Here is a 21993-nt window from a genome sequence, read left to right as displayed (position 1 = left end):
TGTAACGGGCAGGGGTGTACCTGCGTTGCCAAGATAGCAATGAACTTTTGAAGGTTGACTGATGTCAGGGTTCAATTCAGTCAGTGGTGCACCTGAGTTTTCCGCTGCCAAGATAGCAATACACCAGAAATTTAGCTAAACACAACTCACTTCAACACCACCACACCCATCAGCGTAGATATATTTGCCGTAAAGCCATGAAAATTGACTGTTTGTGGGGTGGAAGGTAGAACCAAGCGGTTAGTTGATTTAATTGTGTGTAGTTATGATACAAGTAAGTGATTACAATATCAGAATAAAAGGATAATGTTATTGGGGAAAACTGTACAAAAAAACAGAAATCAGAAACGTTTAAAAATAAAGATATTTTTACACCAATAACAGTAGTTGCATTGTCATATGTTACTTTACAACATGTGTAATAATGCCCTGTTAAGTGCAGTTCAGCCACTGATCTAGTCTTAGAGTCTCTGTAAAATGTAAAATCCACCGGAGATCATATTTAAACCGATGTAAACACACAGAGTTGGGTAGTCCAGGTCCAGAAAGTAAAACATTCACCACAGGGTTTTGTTGGCTAAGTTGCAGCAGAGCCGCTCATGCAGTGGGAACAAAACCCCAGGAAGGATTTTTTTTTACTTTCTGGACCTGGACTACCCACCTCTGCTTACACAAGACAGCTAGCAAGCTAAGTAGCTAGTGTAAACAGAAATGTTCTAAACATACACACCTACCTTTCTCAATCGTACTTTGCTGGTGGTGTTCCATAGACAAATTCTAACCATTTGTTCCTTAGCCCTGAATTACTGGGCAAAGTGTATAACACTGATGCGTTATTTGCACAAACAACACAGAAACCAAGGTCATAAATACTAATTCACGGGTTGACGTAGACATAGAATGTAACACATTTTCTTTTTCTAGCAACCTCAGACAATGGAGGTTTAAGAGTTTCATGTGCAGCATCCATATACAACTCAGAGAGACCTATAGTATTTCACAAAGAACAAGAAAAAAAGTGGATTTTAGCAGAAGGACACCTTTAATTGGTTTATTGCTCCAATCAATTCATTTTAATTGAACAAAATGTCTTCCAGCTCATTATAAAGTCATGTCTAATAGGCAGTCATTTCTCACCAAGAGGTGCACTATCAAAATGAATTCTCTAAGAGCTTTTTATAGGGCAGTAGAGTGTCTAATCAGACCACACCTGCAATTAATTATATTTTATTACTATATATCTTTTTTCACTTTCTAATATTTCAATGTTTTTAACACTTCTTAATCTTGAGCACTGTTACTGTATCTACAGGTACTTTGCCTCCTGCTATTTCTACAGCAACTCAACCCATCATGGCCGCCATGACATCATCTACATCTACTGGAGTTCCTCCTGTTTCTGAGCATTCCAGTACACTCTGGCAAACTGAACAATCGGTCGTTCACATGACAACCAGTCCATCACCTGTTCCCATTACAACAGTGATGAGTACCACTGAAAGCAAACCAGCAACTGTTTCTGCTAGCGTTAGCATGACCACATCACAGGCTGTACTCACAACCAATCAGGTAACGACTTTGATAACGACAAGACTCACTGCTGTACCAACAGTACCAACAGCTCTTCCCACAACAGCCAGAGGAACTACGGTCCCCGTGCCAGCGGAGCCATCAACCACGCTAATGTCCAGCGCTGTTACCAGGCAACCGTCACGCACCTTTGTTTCCAGGACAGCCACGCCCTCTTCCATTCCTTCAACAGCAATAACGACACCCACTACTCTCCCAGTGACTACCCAGCAACCTGCTGATACCACTACAACCACTCCAGCTACCACCAAAGCCCCAGCAACAGAGAAACCAGGTGAGTACAGTCCTCACATGCTATATGCTAAATGCTAATACTGTGCTAGTCAGATTAGCTTAAGTGACTGAGTGAATGCATGAATGAGATGCTTTGTGGAAAAATGCAGACATATCATTTTTCCTATGATTTCCACGATTCCAGCGCATACTGATAGTGCCTTTCTGATGCCCACAAATCATCTACAATATAGTGAAAATCAGGACACTGTAGCACCAAGTGAGAGAGTTACAGATCATGTAGCAACAGTGTGATATAGAGTGGGTATTTAGACTCAATATCAAATTAATTTATTGCCAAATTTTATAAAAACATACTTTATATTGAATATTTATTGTTTATTTGGTTATATGTATATACTTATTTATATATATATATACTTATTTATAATCTTGTAGTTATAAATTACAAATAAATTGTGTAATTATTTGTACATTTTGTAATTCTTGCTACGCTGTCTAGGTTTGTAGCTTCTTCACTCCTGCTAAATGAAGACTTAAACAAACCGGCTGACAATTAGATACTTTACTCCCTTCGTTCATTTTGAAAAGAGACAGATAGTTTGTGATGCAAGGAGTAGCATAAGGTCACCCAAAAGCAGTGTGTAAGACTGGTGGAGGAGAGCATGCCAAGGTGCATGCATGCCGTGATTAAAATTCAGGGACATTACCCCAAATATTGATTTCTGAACTCTTAAAGCATTAGCAATGTTGTTGTTTCTAAATAAATATTTGAGGTCTGAAAGCATTGAATCTTTTCCTTATTTCCTGCAAATAAATGCTGTAAATGACTAATGATTATTATGACAAGAGGAGGTCAAAACGAGTCAATACCGGTAAATGGCAGCCAGAGAGGATAAACATACCATAAACGGGAATCAGTCCAAGGGTCAAACACAGAAAAAAATCGGTAAAACCCAAAAACCGGGCTAACACAGGCAAAGATAAATGCTTTGTAGAGAGGATAACCTTCAATATTCTTCAAGGAGTGAGTGAAGTGAAGATGTACACATATATGGTGGGGAACAGGTGAAATCAATATTCTGGTGATGAACTTACTGGCAGTGCCATGTGCAGTGTCATGTGATTGTAATGGGAAGAGATGTCAGTGTGAGGTGCATTCTGGGTATCGTAGTCCCGAGACCAGAGACTGGTGATATCAGGTAGAGAGGAGTGTGACAATTATCTTTTTGTATACAATTTGGGAGAAATTTTGTCCGCAGTTTATAGAATAAAACAACAATGTTCATTTTACTCAAACATATAAAGTACAGGCCAAAAGTTTGGACACACCTTCTCTTTTTCAATGCGTTTTCTTTATTTTCATGACTGTTTACATTGTAGATTCTCACTGAAGGCATCAAAACTATGAATGAACTCATGTGGAGTTTTATCTACTTAACAAAAAAAGGTGAAATAACTGAAAACATGTTTTATATTCTAGTTTCTTCAGAATAGCCACCCTTTGCTCTGATTACTGCTTTGCACACTCTTGGCATCATTCTCTCAATGAGCTTCAAGAGGTGGTTACCTGAAATGGTTTTCCAACAGTCTTGAAGGAAGGAGTTCCCAGAGGTGTTTATTAGCACTTGTTGCTCCTTTCCCTTCACTCTGTGCTCCAGCTCACCCCAAACCATCTGGATTGGGTTCAGGTCCGGTGACTGTGGAGGCCAGGTCATTTTTTATTAAGTACATAAAACTCCACATGTGTTCATTCATAGTTTTGATGCCTTCAGTGAGAATCTACAATGTAAACAGTCATGTAAATAAAGAAAACGCATTGAAAAAGAAAAGGTGTGTCCAAACTTTTGGCCTGTACTGTACCTTTAATTAGTAAAATCAGAGTAACTCATTTTAAAGTGGTATACTTCATTTTTTCCATGTGAACGTGATAGCCAAAAAAGCTTGCTGTTATATTGTATTGTATTATATTATATTATATTATATTATAACAGTTATAATATATGAAAAATGTTTTTTATAAGATTGTTGTAACAAAAAATAACCAGGGGATTTGGAAGTGGGAGTATTTTGGGTGGAAACATCTGACCATCAATCAAACTTCCATAGACAGTCATTGATTAGTGACCCAAGAGCAAAGACATCCGGTGATTGCTGAACTGAAAGGTAACATTAATCATTTCATGTGTGTCCTTGCTTGAAATTTTAAATTTAGCGCTGTCATGTTTGCACATTGCATGATTGATATTATTTGTGTTGTGACTTCAATCATTTTTGCACAGTAATTTTACACTCATTAGTAGGAGTTGTTGGAATAGAATGAAACGTTATATGTTTGAATGTGATGATGATATTTGTAGGTGATTACAGTATTACAGTGAAAGTATACGTTTGAAAGTGAAAGTAGGCTGTAGTAACCTATTGGCACCTCTAGTCTGGATACAAGATGAGATACGATTGGCCATGGAGGTATACAGGTTCCCCGTAAATGCCCCATAAATGCTCTATTGGTGATAGGAAGGAAGTGTTACAGTCTGGCAGAGGCATTCCTGAGAAAACCCATGCTGTGTGTGGGTGAGCATTATCCTGCTGAAAATGCCAGTAGCTAGAAGCCCAAACATTCATTTGCTGAAGATAATACACTTCAAGTCCAGAGCAAGTGGTCATAAAAAGATGATGATCTTTTTATGCTAACTACGCTTAAAGATCTCTATCCATTTAGAATAAAGAAGAGGGCAGCAAAGATCACGACTGACCCCTCACACGCTGGTTACTTTTTCTTCCAGTAGCTTCCATCCTTGCGAAAACCAAATTTGAGGGCTCTAAAGTCTCGGACCAACCCGTTTTTTTCCCCCAGGCCATTACTCTCTTAAATAAGGACCCTTCTTACATCTCTCTATTTTAACTTTAAATTTTACATTTTTCAACTACTTCTATTGGCTACACAGCATTTTATTATACCATTTTATATTATAGTACACTATATTATATCATTTATATAAACTACTGTATAATCTACAGTCTTATACAGAGTTACCGTATTCAGCGTATAGTGCACTTTATCTTATCATATTTTTTTTTATATTTTATTTTATTTGGATGTTGATACCTGCACCAAGAAAAAATCCTTGTACTTTTGGTACTTGGCGAATAAAGATTCTGATTCCGATTATGATTCTGAAGATGGTTCGCTAGCAAATGGCGTTAATGGTAAGCAATTATTTGAAACGACCATGCTGCATCTCTCAGTCCAATGATTTCAACTTGGCAAATTGTTTTTGAATATATCATAAAGGCAAGTCTGGCTGTTGAAGATCTCTCATCAAGTGGTACTCTACGCAAAAGTAGCAAGGTTTAAGCATAATAATGTTGAATAGAGCTTCATTGCCTCTATTAGCTTTTATATTGAAAATTCTTCTAGTCTCAAAATCTCTGGACTCAGAGCTGCACTGAAAACATACAGACTGAGCAGCTGTCTGTCACATGTACAGAGCATGCCCAGAAAAAAAAGGGTTACAGTATGAAAACACTAGCTGCAGCCATGTTCAGGTAAGGTTAGGGTAGGGCGGGGCCTCAGTAGACTTATGTGTCATTTTGGTGACGTCACTAAAAAGTCCTCACTTCCTAAAAATGTACTATTCCTAAATTGTAAATGAATAGTGAAGTGATATAGACTATAAGGGAACACATAAGGAATCATGTAGTAACATAAAAGTGTAAAACAAACCAAAACACTCTGTGAAGCATTTAGGTGACTCTACTTTCTGAGGCAGTGTGGTGTCTTCTCTTGATGGATGGTTCTTGAAGAAATGAAACTTAACACACTGTCTTCTAGTTTTATCAATCAGGTTAAGTTTATTATAACAAATTTCCAGAAGATACAGTGGGAGATGAGTTGTCCTAATTCACGGTGTCTGAAGCTCTCTCCTTCCTTCTCTCTTTGTTCCCAGAGTATTTATACGTTAAGATCAACGCGTATCACGTTTCTTTACCATAAACGGACATGTATGTTTTCAGGCCTGAGTCCAACAATTTAACGTAAAACAGATGTAATGGTGTTTTTCTGCTCTTGGCTCAACATTCCACCATCTCTCAGAGGACCCTCACTCCAGACAGACAGACTCCTTATTACAATTTCATATGAATACAGTTTTACCATTGTAATACACCACAGCAGGTAACTCTGATAAACTGATCCTGTGCAACAGAGGAAACTCTTGCTCTTGCTTTCCTGGGGCCAGTCCTGATGAGAGCCAGTTTCATCATAACATTTTTGATGGTTTTTGCGACTAAACTCGATGATACTTTCAAACTTTCAAACTTCGTTTTCTTTAATTAGTTGAGAAGTTCTTGTCATAATCTGGATTAGAACATTACTCAAATAGAGATATTCACTGTATACCTGTAACTCTACCTCTTCAAGTAATTTAAATAATTAACTCTTGACGAGTTAAGCACAGCTGTTAACTGAAAGCCTGTATTCCAGGTGAAGCAAGAGGTCCCTACTTTGAAGAACCTAAAATATAAAACATATTGTGGTTTGTTTTCAAAGTTTGGATAACTTTTTATATAAGGAACTTCTTCACCACTGAATTTAAGGTGTGCCCAAACTTTTGACTGGTATGTTTTACTAGTAGGACAACAACATTCATTGTTTATGATCCAAATAATTCATCCTGTGCTTCAGTAAATCATAGATTACTTGATTATAATCAAAAATCGTAAAAATAGTCATTTGTTGCAGCCCTACTTTCCACTGTCCTGTGTGACTCTTATTCAAGCAACTCCAAACCAAGTGATTCTTCCTGTTTGAGTTTGATTTAGCCAACTGGCATTGGCACTGGTGGGACTTATCCAGAGCGCACACTGAACGCCAAGAAACTCACGGCGCTGACGCACAACCAGCTTCTGAACCACTGAGAAAACTTCAGACTAAATTTAGATATGTACTGCTGGACCCCGAAACTAAACTTTCAGTCAGCAGTGTAGAAAAACTATTATAGAAAAACTATTATTTAACGAACCATATTTATACTTACTGAGGTTGTGTTAAGTGACATTAAAACTAATTCAAAAGTGCAGATTTCAATCGTTTTACTGAACTTATCTAGACTCATCTTTTTGAGACATCTTCCCGCCTTCTCGCCTCCATGATTGGTCTATAGCTGTATCTGTATCTACATACAGTGATTATCAAATAAATAGTTAAATAGCACCCAGAAGGATTTACCTGAGAGGAAGAGAACTTGGTTAGTAGTTCATTCTCAGGTCATTCTTAGTGATGAGTTCGATCATTGTCTTGATTAAAGAATCTGTGTATAGAGAAACTGTGGTCAGCACCAAGTCTGGTGTCATGGTGTGGGGTGCAATTTCCTTTCATGCCAGATTACCTTTGGTCTTTATTACACACACTTTTACAGATCAAACCAAATCAAATGTAGTTTTATGGCGTTTTTTACAACTGATGTCGCAAAACAGATTCACAGAAATTTGGTATCAGGACAGAAAATCAGACAAAACACTGAACATACAACACAGAACCCCTAGTGAACGATGGAGGAAAGGATAAACTCCCTCAGAGCTGGAAGAGGAAAAAATCTTATGAGAAACCAAGACTCACATGTACCTTATATTATCACATGTACTATCAAGGCTAATGTATAAGGGGGGCCCATCCTCCTTTGGTCAGACAACTTAAAAATAAATGTTAAAAGTCATTACACATCCACATAGGTCTAATATTCTCAGGTGAAAATTACTATTTAGAGTTCCCCCCCAACATTTGAACTGTGTGGGATGGATTATCACAGGACACCATTAGGAACCTCTACAACTCAATGCTGAGAAGTCTGGCATGTTTTGTAAATTTGTAATCATTTATGTTTCCTGGTAACCTTCTTTATCTTCCAGTTGGTTAAAGTAACTCAGTTAGGAAGCATAAGCGATTGTGAAATAAGTTCACCAGCTTTGGTGCAAGTGAAAGTGACAAGCCAGAGAGATTCCCCAAAAGAGAATGAGTTTGCAGGTGGTACCATGGACAAATGCTCTCTTCATATCCTCCCTGACTGATTCTCACTGTACTCTTCACAGTACAGAACATATGCAGACGTCCCAAGTCTCCCGGAAGTTGCGGGAGTCTACCGCATATCAATAACGGCTCCCTTATGCCTGCAAGTCAGATAAAATCTCCTTGAATCTAGAACGAGTGAAACACAAAAGTGCACACAGGCAACACAGACTTTTCACTCCCAAATCACGTGTGGTAAAGAGAGGTAGAGGAAGAGAAAGACGCTCCCTTTATTTGCATATTCATGAAACGCATGCAAAACAGAGAGGGTTTTGATTGGCCTGTTTTTTACAAGGAGTCTGTGAGTCAGCCAATCAGTTTTTAGTGTGGGCAGATAGTGTTCTTTTATTCACCTGTGGAAGGGATGCGTTCAGGACCATCATGGCTCCTATCAAAATGCACTTCACCTCAGATGACTCTAAAGTATATCCATGTCCGGTAAAAGTAAAAAACAGTGAAAGTCTTGCCTACTGTACAGTTTGTAATAGTGATTTTAGCATTGCCCACGGGGGACAAAATGATTGCAAAAGGCATGTTGAGGTGAGTTAATGTGAGATTATGAAGTGCATGTGTGCGCACTCAACATCATACCTGAGTATCATCACTCTGATACCAGTATATACACACACAGCAGCTAAATGCACAATCTAGCACTCACACTGACTGACCTTTGACCTTTAATTCAGATAACGAGTCAGTGGTGGTTCGGCGGTGCCCGGACGGGGTTAACGTGATTGTTTCCACAGCACTGATTCGATTTGAGGGGAGGCAGGATGGCGCTGGTGATAGTGTCCATGGCAACGCTGCAGGATTCCCCTGGAGAGGGGTTTGACTGGCAGGGCCAGGAAAGGTTAAAAGCACATCGAAAAATCTCAGCACACACACACACACACACTAATACACAGTTACTATGAGGGGCAGTGGACATTAAGAGCTCTTACTTGTTCTAAGTGTGTGTGTGTGTGTGTGTGAGGAGAGAGACCTCTAACGTCCATTCTATGTAAGTGCATGTGAAAATAAGATTCACCACCAGAGGTCAGTAGAAGCTCATGTTTAAGCTCAGTCCCGGAAGCACTGCATCTCCACTCTGTAACTGTAGGTGCTTCAGTTCATGTGTAGAGGTGTACATTATAACCACAAGACTAAAGAAAAGTGTGTTTTGGTACAGTGGCTTGCAAAAGTATTCATACCCCTTGAACTTTTCCATATTTTTTCTTCACATTAAAACCACAAACGTAAATATACTGTGGCGTGGAAGAGAAAGGAAGACCCGTGAGACTCATGATGAATGCTCATAAGCTCTTTTGTTTAACAAGCTTGCCACTCACTTACAGTCTTTAACAAGACTAGGAGAGCTAAACCAACTTATCAAATAGGCTACCCACAGAACCAAGTGACTAAACTCACTACTCACTTACTTTACGGTGAGTGCCCTAAACAGCACCCATCTGCATGGCCCCTCCCCATACCCTAGGTTACGGGGGAGGTACCAGCTACGTAGGCTGGAGCAACACAGCACAACAAAACACATAAGGCCCCACACACAGAAGAACAGAAACATGCCTACAGGCAGCCACACACCCAACCCAGAGCCGCCACATAGCCCCCCTCCCAAGGGTCAGCCGTCCCGGCGACCCCACCAACCCAACACAAACCCCGTGTACAACAAAACATTTCTTTTTTTTTTTTCGTTTTTTTTTTTTCACAATCAGTCGCAAACAAAGTCATCAAGGCGGGCGGGCGGCCTCCGTGCCCACGGCAGCCTGGAGGGGCCGGGCACGGCACCGCCTGCCAGCGGCTCAGACGAGCCAGAGTTCAGATCAGGCACGGGTGCAAGGCCGGCAGGTTCCGCACCGCAGTCCTCAGCGTCCAACAGTCTCGGCCTATAGGGGGCCAGCCTATCATGGTGCACAATCATAGTGCGTCTGCCCCACCGGATCTTATACACCACCTCCCCCAGCCTGGACAGCACCAAGCACGGACCCACCCAGGCCGACTGGAGCTTCGGGCACAGTCCCTTCTTCCGCTGAGGGTTATATAGCCAAACCCTCGCCCCCACCGCCAACGGGTCCCCAAAGCAGCGCGTGTCGTACGCACGCTTCTGCTTCTGCCCGGCAGCAGACTGGTCCGAGACGAAAGGTCCGAGACGAAAGTGGGCGTGTCCGAAGCGTACCCGCCCCCGTCAGGAGGCCCCCAAAAGCCAGGGAGACCGGCGTCCTCAGTTCGCGCCCGAACATAAGCAGAGCCGGCGTGAATCCCATCGTCTCCTGCACAGCGGAGCGACAGGCCAGCAGCACTACCGGCAGGTGCCTGTCCCAGTCACGCTGGTTCTTGTCCAACACCATGGCCAACTGCGCCGCCAGGTGCGTTCCACCAGTCCGTCACTCCGCGGATGAAGGGGCGTCGTCCTGGTCTTATGGATTCCCAGGATGCGGCAGACCTCCGCCATGACCTCCGACTCAAAATTTCTCCCCTGGTCGCTGTGCAGTTCTTCCGGAACCCCGAATCTGCAAAAGAACTCCCGCAACAGGATATCCGCAGTAGTGACCGCCCCTTGGTCCGGCACCGCGTAAGCCTCTGGCCACTTCATGAAATAGTCCATCGCCACCAGAACAAAACTATTTCCAGAGTCCATAACCGGAAAGGGGCCCAGCACGTCCACGGCCACCTGCTCCATCGGGCTGCCGCACTGGTAAGGGTGAAGTGGGGTGCGGGGCGCCCTCGAGGGGCCCTTCTTGGCAGCGCACACGTCACAGCAGTGCACGAAGAGTTCCACGTCGGTCCTACACCCAGGCCAATACAAGCGTTGCCTCAGGCGCTTCAGAGTCTTGGTGACACCAAAGTGCCGAGCCCCAGGTGACCCATGAACTCCCCGTAGGACCGATCCCCTAAGCGCCTGCGGTACCACCACCTGAAAAACGCGCCGCCCGTTCGCCGGATCCTCCCAGGTATGGCACAGCACGCCGTCGGACAAACTAAAACTAGCCCAGTTGGAGCACAACGTCTTAGCAATCGGGCCCAGCGGCACCACCTCCCCCCACGACGGTGTGACGTTCGCACTGAGCGTGTGTACTGCCCGCGATAATTCACGATCCGCCCGTTGCACATCGCGGAGCTGCTCTACGGACACCTGAACCACCCTGACAGCGCCAGTAACATCCCCTGAGATTGCAGCGCAGCGTGCAGTCTCAGCAGATTTCTCCTCAGCACGAGCACAATGTTTGCAGTCGGCGGCCACACACGGCCGGCGCGACAAAGCATCCGCGTTACTGTGGCCACGGCCCGGGCAGTGCACAACCTCAAAACTAAACTCCTGGAGTCTAGATAACCAGCGCGCGAGTTGGCCCTCGGGCTCGCGGAAACGCATGAGCCACTGTAGCGAGGCGTGGTCGGTGCGCAGCAGAAAGGGCACCCCATACACGTACGCTCGGAAATGTTTAAGGCTTTCGACCACTGCGAGTAGTTCCCGGCGCGTTACGCAATAGTTGCGCTCCGCCTTGTCCAGGCGGCGGCTATAATACGCTATTACGCGCTCGGAGCTGTCCTGAACCTGCGACAAGACTGCTCCGAGGCCGTGGTCGCTCGCATCAGTATCCACAATGAAACTCTCAGACACCTTCGGATACGCTAGAATCTAGCTCCTCGAATGCCCGCTCCGCCTCGTCAGACCAGCGGAATTTCACACTAGGCTTAGTCAGAGCATGAAGCAGCGCTGCCACGCCCGCGAACCCCCTAATAAACTGGCTGTAATACGAGGCGAGCCCCACGAAGCTGCGAACCATTTTTGCGTCTCGCGGTGTGGGCCAGTCACGGACCGTCTCCATCTTTTTGGGATCGGTTTCGGTCACAATACAGAGGTTGGACAATGAAACTGAAACACATGTCATTTCAGTGTGGGAGGTTTCATGGCTAAATTGGAGCAGCTTGGTGTTCAATCTTCATTAATTGCACATTGCAGCAGTAAGAGCAGAGTGTGAAGGTTCAATTAGCAGGGTAAGAGCACAGTTTCGCTCAAAATATTGCAATGCACACAACATTATGAGTGACATAGCAGAGTTCAAAAGAGGACAAATTGTTGGTGCACGTCTTGCTGGAGCATCTGTGACCAAGACAGCAAGTCTCTTTGATTATCAAGAGCCACGGTATCCAGGGTAATGTCAGCATACCACCAAGAAGAACTAACCACATCCAACAGGATTATCTGTGGATGCAAGAGGAAGCTGTCTGAAAGGGATGTTCGGGTGCTAACCCGGATTGTATGCAAAAAACAAAATCACGGCAGAATTCAATGTTCACTCCAACTCTCCTGTTTCCACCAGAACTGTCCATCGAGACAATAAATCATTGTGGTCTAAAACAAGGTGTTCCAGTTTCATTGTCAAACCCCTGTATTCATTGGAATTTAATGAGGAATACCAACACAAAGTGATATACAGTTGTGGAAAAGTGGGGAAAAAAATGATGCATGATTGAAAACGGAAAAGTGTAGTGTGCACCTTTTCCTGCAATTACAGCTGCAAGTCTTTTAGGGGTATGTCTCCACCAGCTTTGCACATCTAGTGACTGAAATTTTGCCCATTCTTCTTTGCAAAACAGCTCAAGCTCTTTAAGAATAGATGGAGAGTGTTTGTGAACAGCAAGTTTCAGATCTTGCCACAAGTTCTTGATTGGGTTTAGGGTTCAGGATTTTGACTGGGCCATTTTAACACAGGAACATGTTTTGTTGTAAACCATTACACTGTAGACCTGGCTTTATGTTTAGGGTCGTTGTTCTGCTGGAAGGCGAACCTCCACCCCAGCCTGAAGTCTTTTTTTGCTTTTCTCTTATTTTGCATACACATACAGTATATGTTGGAATTTTCAGCAGGATAATGCTCACCCACACATAGACCACAGGTTTCTCAGGAATGTCTTTCTCCACCAGATTGCAACACATTACATTTTTTGTCCTGCCTGGTTGCCAGATTTGTGAGCAATTAAGCATTTATGGAACCAGCTGGGACGGCAGCTTTGGCAACCTACGAGTGTAGAGCAGGATCTACAGGCCCAGCTGCAACATCTGTGGGTAAATGTGCTTCAGGATGGAATACAGAACCTGTATAACTCTATACCATCAACTGTATCACATCTTGGATCCAGGCTAGATAAGTCTGACAGGGAACTTCATTCCATTCCAACAACTTCTATTTGGTGCGTAATTTATTTTTGTTAGTGAGTGTATAAGTAGTTTCTCACACACACACACACACACAAACACACACACACACACAGGTTCAGAGAAGGTGCCCTTACCTCCTGCCTCGATTATAAATACACTGTCACCAGCCCGGCCTCCCAGCGAGACCAGGCGTCAGCGTCAAGAACAGAGGCTTAAACTGAGACGGAGAAAAATATAACACCACTTTGACATTTCCTGTTGCTATGGGAGATTCTGTGCTGTCCTGGCAGGTTGCCCGTGGAGATCTGAGCTTTTCTACAGAGGAAGTCAGAGAGAGGACGTTAACGAAGCTCTGCGTGAGGACCTGAGAGGAAGCAGCCCGACAGTCAGCGCTGTGAAGCTGCAGCCATGTGTCTTTGAGCTCTGCAAGTTCTTCTCCCAGTGCCTCTGCAGAGGATACAGCCACAGAACATCACTGCAGAGGTAACACACACACACTGATACACACTCCACATACAGTTGCAACTTCTATGTTTTGGGTCGTTGTCCTGTTGCATAATCCATCCTCTGTTGAGCTTCAGTTGGAGGACAGTTGGTCTTAAGCTATCCTGCAAAATGTCTTGGTTAACTTGGAAATTCATTTTTCTGTTGATGATGCCAATCTGTCCAGACCCTGAGGCAGCAAAGCAGCCCCAAACCATGATGCTCCCTCCACCATGTTTCACAGATAGGATGAGGTTTTGATGATGGTGTGCTCTGCCTTTTTTTCTCTCCACACATAGTGTTGTGCGTTCCTTCCAAACAACTCAATTTTGGTTTCATCTGTCCACAGTATATTTAGCCAGTACTGGTGTGGAACATCCAGGTGCTTTTTTGCAGCAGTGGTTTCCTCCGTGGTGTCCTCCCATGAACTCCATTCTAGTTTAATGTTTTTCTTATTGTAGATTTGTCAACAAAAATGTTAGCATGTGCCAGAGATTTCTGTAAGTCTTTATCTGACACTCTAGGATTCTTCCTCACCTCATTGATCATTCTGCGCTGTGCTCTTGCAGTCATCTTTACAGGACTTTACCACGCCTAGGGAAAGTAGCAACAGTACTGCACTTTTTCCATTTGTAGACCATCAGAGCACATTAAGCAAAGTGTTTATATGCAAGTCAGTTCAACTTTAATATCAGACAAATAAAACCTGAGTAAATGTAAAAAGCACTCTTTAAATGACAATTTCATACACTAACTGTGATTAATCATACATAATCATTAACAAATACTTTCCGAAAAAGAACATCATACTGAATGTTAAACATGGTGGTGGTAGTGTGATGATCTGGGGCTGCTTTGCTGCTTCAGAGCCTGAACAACTTGCTGTAATAGATGAAACCAGGAATTCTGATGTTTACCAGACAATCCTAAAGGAGAATATTCGGCCATCTGTTCATGACCTCAAGCTCAGGTCTACTTGGGTTCTGCAGCAGGACAATGACCCAAAGCACACAAACAAATAAAGTCCACCTCTGAATGGCTTAAAAAAACTAAATAAAGGTTTTGGATAGTCTAGTCAAAGTCTGATTGAGATAATGTGGATGATCTTAAACAGGATGTTCATGCTGGAAAATCCTCCAATGTGTCTGAATTAAAACAATTCTGTAAAGAAGAGTGGAACGAAAATCTATAACTAATTTTGAATCACCAATAAAATCTGGTAAAAAAAAAAAAAAACTTCATGAATAGATTGTAGTGTTTTGCACAATAGTGCCCAAAAGATGATTTTCCTTGGCTTGGTGTGGCAACTGCACTTGTGCAAATCTCCTTATCGATGGGGGCTTCCTTAAGAGAAACCAATTAAACAAATGAAACAAAATATTATACTTGACCATTTATTTATTGAGGAAAATGATCCAATATTACATATTTTGAGTGGAAAAGGAGTGAACCATCGCTTTCAGTATCTGGTGTGACCGTCAGTTATTACTTTGCAGCAATAACTGAAGCAAAACTGTTTATCAGGTCCTTCCACAACATTTCCATTGGATTAAGGTCAGGTTTAAGATCAGATTATTCTATATAGATTCTTTGGTAGAGCCATTTGTGTGCTTAGGGTCATTGTCTTGTTGCATGACCCATGTTCTCTTGATATCCAGTTATTGGACAGATACCCTAATATTTTCCTAAACATTCAGAATTCACTGTTCCAGGAATGAAGGCAAGCCTCCTGGTGCAAATCTGTAGTTTTTAAATTGTTTTTAACCACAAATGACACTTTTTGATCCAATCTGTCACTGTCCACCCTGCCACACTTTGCCGTGACAGGGAGGACTTGTGCATGGCATGAAATAAGAAGTTAAAAAGAATTCAAAATCTCATGGAAGGTTATTTGGGCCAAAAGGCACAGTCTTCTAATCTCTCTCTCTCTCTTTCTCTCTCTCTCTCTCTCTCTCTCTCTCTCTGTAGTTATTGTATAGACAGCCATTTCTGGTATGAAAGGCACACAGTGGAGGTCTGCAGTCGTGTGAGAAGAGTGGCCTTCTCCAGAAGTAAGTATCAAAACCAGAAACACATCAAAGTCACAGTGTGAAATTACGTAGAAATGAAGTGTACAAGAAATTAAGTGTACAAACTAGAACTAAGGTGTTGATATGCAATTTTTATGGTACCCCAGGTGTTCCATGGTGTTGCTATGATATTACTTGGTGTTCACTATGGAATCCCAATTGGTTGCAAGTGGGTGGCCACTGTGAAATCCCAGGTGGTTGTTAAGATGTTTATATTCAGTTGCTATGGTATATAAGGTGGTTGCATGGTGTTGCTATGGTATTACTTGGAAGTTGCTATAGAATCCCAGGTTGCTGTGTGGTTACTAGGTGACTGCTAGGGTATCCCCTGAACAACTAATCACTGATGTTGGTTGCCCCAACATCAGGAGGGTGAAGACTAGCCTTCTCTGATACATGTGAAGTCAGACTCCGCCTCTTTTCATACTCCTGCTGATGTAGCATTACTGAGTAGCATCACAACGCTAACGCTCTGAGGAAAGTGCAGCGACTGATACATCAGCTCACAGACACAGCCTTGTACTGATCGACATCACCTTTTGGAGTGATGTGGGGAGAGAGCGCCATCTACCCACCCAGAGAGAGCAAGGCCAATTCTGCTCTTTCAGGGCTCCGGTAGCCGATGGCAAGCTACATGAACAGGATTCGAACTGGCAACCTCCTGATCATACTTAGCCCGGTAGACCACTTGGAGCCTGCCTTCTACATTTCTTGAACTTGTCTTCTGCTCGTTCAAGTAGATTCAGTGACCTTCACCTGGCAACCCTTGCTATGAGTAACTCACATACTTGGTGTTGAGAAATTACATTAGCTGAATAAATCTACACTTCAAGATGAAATGTGGTTGTTTAATTATAGATAACTGCCAGGGGCAATGCATTGCACTGTGAATATTTCTTGCATGGGTCAAGGTTATATACCAGTCACACACAGTGACATATTACACATGATGCAGACAGAAATGATAATGCTTGAAGCGCACAGCAGATGCCCTTCAGAAATGTGAAATACAAAGTGAAGGTGTTTTCACTCCTGCAGTTTGTTTCTGTGGTCTGAATCGATTTTACAAGCTGACAAGCTTGCTGACGTAAAGCATTTTCTTTCTAGTTTGATTTGGTTTAGTTTCACAAAGGGAAAAATGCAAGCAGTGGTGGCAAAGTTACTTAAAAAAATACTGATTAATCCAATTACTGATTACTGGTTACTCGTTTAAAAGGTAACTTAGATATTTCATGTATTACTTGATTTTAAAAGTAAGTTAAATTACAAGTTACTTTGTTAGTTATTGTTTCTGTGACAATTGTTGTTTTTGTTATTATAAAATATATATATATATATATATATATATATATATATATATATATTAATAAATACTAGCATTTAAATATTGGGTAGACCATGTAGGTGGGGAAAAAAAGTTGAATCGTTTTGATATAAAATAATTTCCTCTCTTATAAATAATACACAGCACTCAGTGCTTATAATTTAGAGTTTCTCCTAATAGTAAACTAGCTGTTATCCATAGCTGTTATTCTAGCTCATATACATGCAGAGGAATCTCTACTTTTCTCCACCCACACCCCACCTAACTGCCCCCGGCTGCTCCCGCTGACCAGAAAGGCGCAGTATCTCGAACAAGCCTATTACTCACTTTATTGGAAGCTTCGCTCCACCTTTAGTTTTTAAAGCTGGGTAGCACTTTGTCACAGCACAGGGTGAACAACCGATCTTGATATTGATCATCTTTTGCTAATTTAAACTCAGAAAAGTGCCTTTATCTCTCTCCTCCCTCAATTGTATACCTTTGTGGTGCTGCGTGGAATTACGCATGTTACACGTTTACACTACAATAGTAGTGTGGTTCTATGCATTTCCTCTACAATGTGGTTTGAGTGATCAGATCCCGATTAGATCACGTTCACACCTGTCCTTTGTGCTGTACAATTCTGATCAAATGACCCACAACACATGTTAAAGCCAGGTGTAAATGGAGCCTCAGTGTCACACTTCCACTTCCATGAGGGTAATTGAGGATGATGTAAAGCATCTGATCTGATCAGTTAGGTGGCAAAACATTATGACCCAAAGACCTACACAGATTAGATGACAAGAGCAACAGAAGAGCAGTGTGAGTCATGTCTGTCCAATCAATCAATTCATCTAATTCAAGCATGGTAAAAAAATTATTGATATTAATAAGAAAGTGATTGGTGGTTGGGAACATGTTATAATGATCCACTAGGTGGCAGTTATGTGTAAGGTTCCTGAGTTAAGAAACACACTGTGGTCTTTTAACCAGCTCTTAAACCAGTACAACCAAAAATAATCTGGGACAAAACAAAGTGTTTCTTCAAATTTACTCTGAATCTTATTGGATTGCAGACAGTATGAACCTAAGATATTTCATATTTTATCTGCTCATCTTCATTTCATTTACATGACAACAGCCAGACGTTCATTCCTTTAGGTGCACCATGTGCAACAATAAACAGAATAAAGAATAAAATAACATCACTGTTCTCAAAGTCCGAGTGCACCTGCCTCATAAAGGGAATAGCAAGTGACACACTGATTGGTTTATTTCATGTTACGCCCAAAGAAACACCTATGATTAATTAAGAAAATCATTACATGTCTTTTGCGTGCTTTGAGTGCACGCACATGTCCACGGTGAGATGGGCCAGCTCAAATGCCTCCAAGCCTAAAGAGGTTAATGCCACTTCTGGACATGGTTAACATAAGGCTTCTGTTTTGCACTGCAGTGTTTTAAGTGGTATATACCACAGTTAGTTCCGACCCTGCAATGTGATTGGTTGAGAGGCGTTTTATGAGTGAAATTATTAGTCGGTAATGCACTGTAACCGAAGCTCTTCATGTATTACTCCGGCACACACAGGTAACTTAGCACTGATGCAGCGCTTACAAGCCAAATACAAACCAAATTCGATGTCATTATTCACCTCTGGGAGCCGCTGGATCCTATAGGCACAGTGCAGAAACGCCATGTCTCCAATAGGCGGCGCAGGTAAAGAGTCAGTCACGCAAATAAATAAGCCCAGCGATTCAAAAATAATACACATTATTTCACACATTATCAGCCACTAATATCAGGTTAAGAGTTGTTATTATTAAAATAAAAGATGAAGTGTATATATTTTCCAGTTAATATAAGGTATTTTAAGCTGAATGTACGGTGGACTTTTGTAAATCTGGACTTTAATCTACACATCCCTAGGAGGGTGAAGACTAGCACATGCCTCATGGTGATGTAGATCAGCACAAGGCATCTGTGAGCTGATGTATTGGAACTGAGTCGCTGCTCTTTCCTCCAAATGCGCTGTGATGCTACTCGGCAATGCCGCATCAGCAGAGGCGATGGCTCTGACTTCACATGTATTGGAGGAAGCATGTGCTAGTTTTCACCCTTCTGGTGTTGTGGCATCACTAGTGATGGGTGAGACAGTTGGCCTAGCTGAATTGGGAGAAAAAAAAAAATTTGGTAAATCAGGAGAGTGATAATAGTCAGAATAAAGGATGAGGTTTCTTGTGCTCAGGTGTTGATTACACAGCAATAATAAGGCTAAAATGAGGTTAGAGGGACTGCATGCTTTCAGCTATGCCTGTGAAAGTGAAATGCAGAAAAAAGTGCAACACACGTAGACACCTATGCACTTATGGATTCTGATCTCACACTTTAATTCTGTAAAGAAGAGCGCTAGAATCAATTGAACGTGAGAGGCAAGTCAACTCACTTCTTCTTACTGAGCACTATAGGTCAAGGAGAATCTGGAGGGCAGAAGCTGTTTAGCAGTTAAATGCTCCCTGATCTGTATACGTGTGAAATGTACAAAGCACAATGAGCTACATAAGGGTCTTCATGCATAGCAACATTCCTGTACGAAAGAGAAAAGTGTCACATTAGTAGTCAAATCAAACCTTCTTTTCAGATCAATGACCAGAGTTGAGTAAACTATGAGTGAATATTGTCAATGCATTTGATAGATAAATAGAGACAGCTTACATCCCAGAAGGACTACAAGACGGCTATTAAAGCCGCAGTAGTGCATCAAGCTAGCTAACAGTAGACAGACTTTTTTATCAAATCCAAATGTGCAACAATTAAAAGCTAATCAACTTACAGGGTATGACGTATCATCGGTTGTCATTGTAAAAGTTCTTGAACTTATCTTGCGTTTGTGTAGGTTCACTGTCTTCAACCTGGCAACCTGTAAGAGCTTTTCTTTTGAGGATGAGGGGGTTGGGGGCTGGCAATCGATTCCATGTGATTAAATCCAAAAAAGACAATACTTTGAGACATGCGTATGTTGTGGGTTGACATTCCTTGGGGTGGGTATGCAATAATGACTGAAGAACAGTGGTCGCAGAGTCGCTAAGCAACTGCAAAGACCCACTGTACCTGTGACATGATGCTCACCATCAGCTAGAATATATTACTCTAATGCCACAGTATCAAAATCTTTCATGGGACACTGTTGGAAGGTCCTACTGGTCTCAGAGAGGGTGATTCAGACTGAGTCAACCATCATTAAAAGGGCCTTTACGTCAGAGAAGCCAATAGCTTTTCATGGTATCAGACAGCGTAGTCTAATATCTGCAGTGAGGTGTCAAAGAGCTTGTAGTCATTTGTGATTGATTTATATGTCTGCACTCAGAATAAGCTGACCAGAGAGACCATATGAACCACACTGTGGTGAAATGGTAGAGTCAGATGAAGGAAAAGTGCTAAATTTTAGTTTTTCCTCTTAAAATGGGTGCATTCTACTGAGTGGAAAACCACAGAGCCAGAGTAACTCACCTGTATTAAACCCCCAGGCCTATTCACCAACACTTGCACCTCGTCCATGTACCGTGAACCAACTCAGAGTTTAATGGCTCCAGGTGCATTTGTGACCAGATACAGATGTTGGACACGAAGGTTTGGCACACAGTCTCTGCTTTAATTCATCCCAAAGATGTTTATTCTATTGGATTGAGGCCAGTCAAGATCTTCCACATCAGATAATGCCACTGGATGACGCTTTTTACTTCCTCAGATGGTAAAGCTGCCCATTCTTTTTGGCAAGAAGCCTTCAGTTCCTGTAAATTCCTGTGCTGTCTTGCATGAACTTGTGTGCTTGAGATCCCCCCCAAAGTGATTTAAGGATATTGAGGACAGGAGACTAAGATGTCCACTCCAGAACCTTCACTTTGTTCTGATGTAGCCAATGACAGGTCGATTTGGCCTTGTGTTTTTTTGATCGTTGTCACGTTGGAACGTCCAAATACGTCAAATGCGCAGCTTCCGGGCCGATGAGTAATAATTGGACTAAGTTTCCTGTGCCTTTGTAGCTCACATGTCCCCAAAACATCAGGGATCCATCTCCATGCTTTACAGAATGAATGGTGTTTCTTTCATCAAGTTTTGAAGCTTGTCTTGGTGCTGTTTAGCGTATTATAGGCGAGATACTTGCGACTCGACCACGCAGCCAATTTTTCTTCAAGTGCTTCCTTATTGTGCATCTTAAAATAGCCGCACTGCTAGTTTTCAGAGCGTCCTGTATTTTATTTTTTTTTAGTCTACCTGACCGTAGTTTTTACAAAGCTCCTGATTTTCCATTTGTTAATCACAGTTTAAACACTGCTGACTGGCATTATTAATGCATGGATATCTTGTTTGTGTCCCTTTCCTGTTTTAAACAGTTCAACTTCTTTTTCCCGGAGATCCGTTGTCAATTCTTTTGCTTTCCCCTTGACTCACAATCCAGAAACGGCAGTGGCTGGACGAAAGATGCAAGAGTCTGTTTGGATCCCTGAAACTCACTCTGATTACAAGCAAACAGGCCACAAGTGAGGATGTTACCTTTAGTAGCCATTCAAACCCATTTGTATCAACTATTGATCAGCGTCATTTGGATGTTTTCGGTTGTCATTATGATTTAAAAAGAAAAAACACAGTAGTTTGACAATACATGACTTCTCCCAAAAACTATCCATGAGTGTTTTTGTGAAAAAAAAAGTCCAAAAGCACAACTGTGAGTGAGCAAAAATAAAGAGGCAGAACTTTCCAGTACAATATAATTCAACAAACCAAATATTCAGTCCAGGGTGGCGCAGTGGTGCCACAGGTAGTTCTTTTGTAACATAACTTCAATGGCCTGGGGTTATGGGTTCAATGCCCCCTCTGGCCACAGTCTGTGATGAGTGTGGTATGTTATCTCCCTCTCCATGTCAAGAGTGAGCGAATGGAGATCTGTTTTTTTTAATTAAAGAATGGAAGTCTATCAATGTCTGGTCTTGTGTATCATGTCAAAAACAAATGAAAATTTCTGACGAAACAAAATCTTAAGAGTTTGGAAAACATGGTGGTGGTAGTGTCATGGTTTGGACCTGTT

At 42.1% G+C, this 21993-nt stretch overlaps 1 protein-coding gene across 1 annotated transcript in view; it reads left to right on the top strand.

Moving 5' to 3' along the window:
* The window catches only part of LOC111194590 (HERV-H LTR-associating protein 1), a 42636-nt gene that overhangs the window by 13555 nt on the left and 7088 nt on the right, over positions 1-21993 (top strand). The window contains exons 10-12 of the mRNA XM_022679251.2: positions 1313-1864; positions 13340-13532; positions 15501-15583. Of these exons, the coding sequence (XP_022534972.2) occupies positions 1313-1864; positions 13340-13532; positions 15501-15583 (828 nt within the window). The remainder of the gene's footprint in view (positions 1-1312; positions 1865-13339; positions 13533-15500; positions 15584-21993) is intronic.

Source organism: Astyanax mexicanus, chromosome 4, assembly GCF_023375975.1.
Source record: "Astyanax mexicanus isolate ESR-SI-001 chromosome 4, AstMex3_surface, whole genome shotgun sequence".
In the NCBI taxonomy this organism is placed as follows: Eukaryota; Metazoa; Chordata; class Actinopteri; order Characiformes; family Acestrorhamphidae; genus Astyanax; species Astyanax mexicanus.
This window is presented reverse-complemented; position numbering and strand designations above follow the sequence as displayed.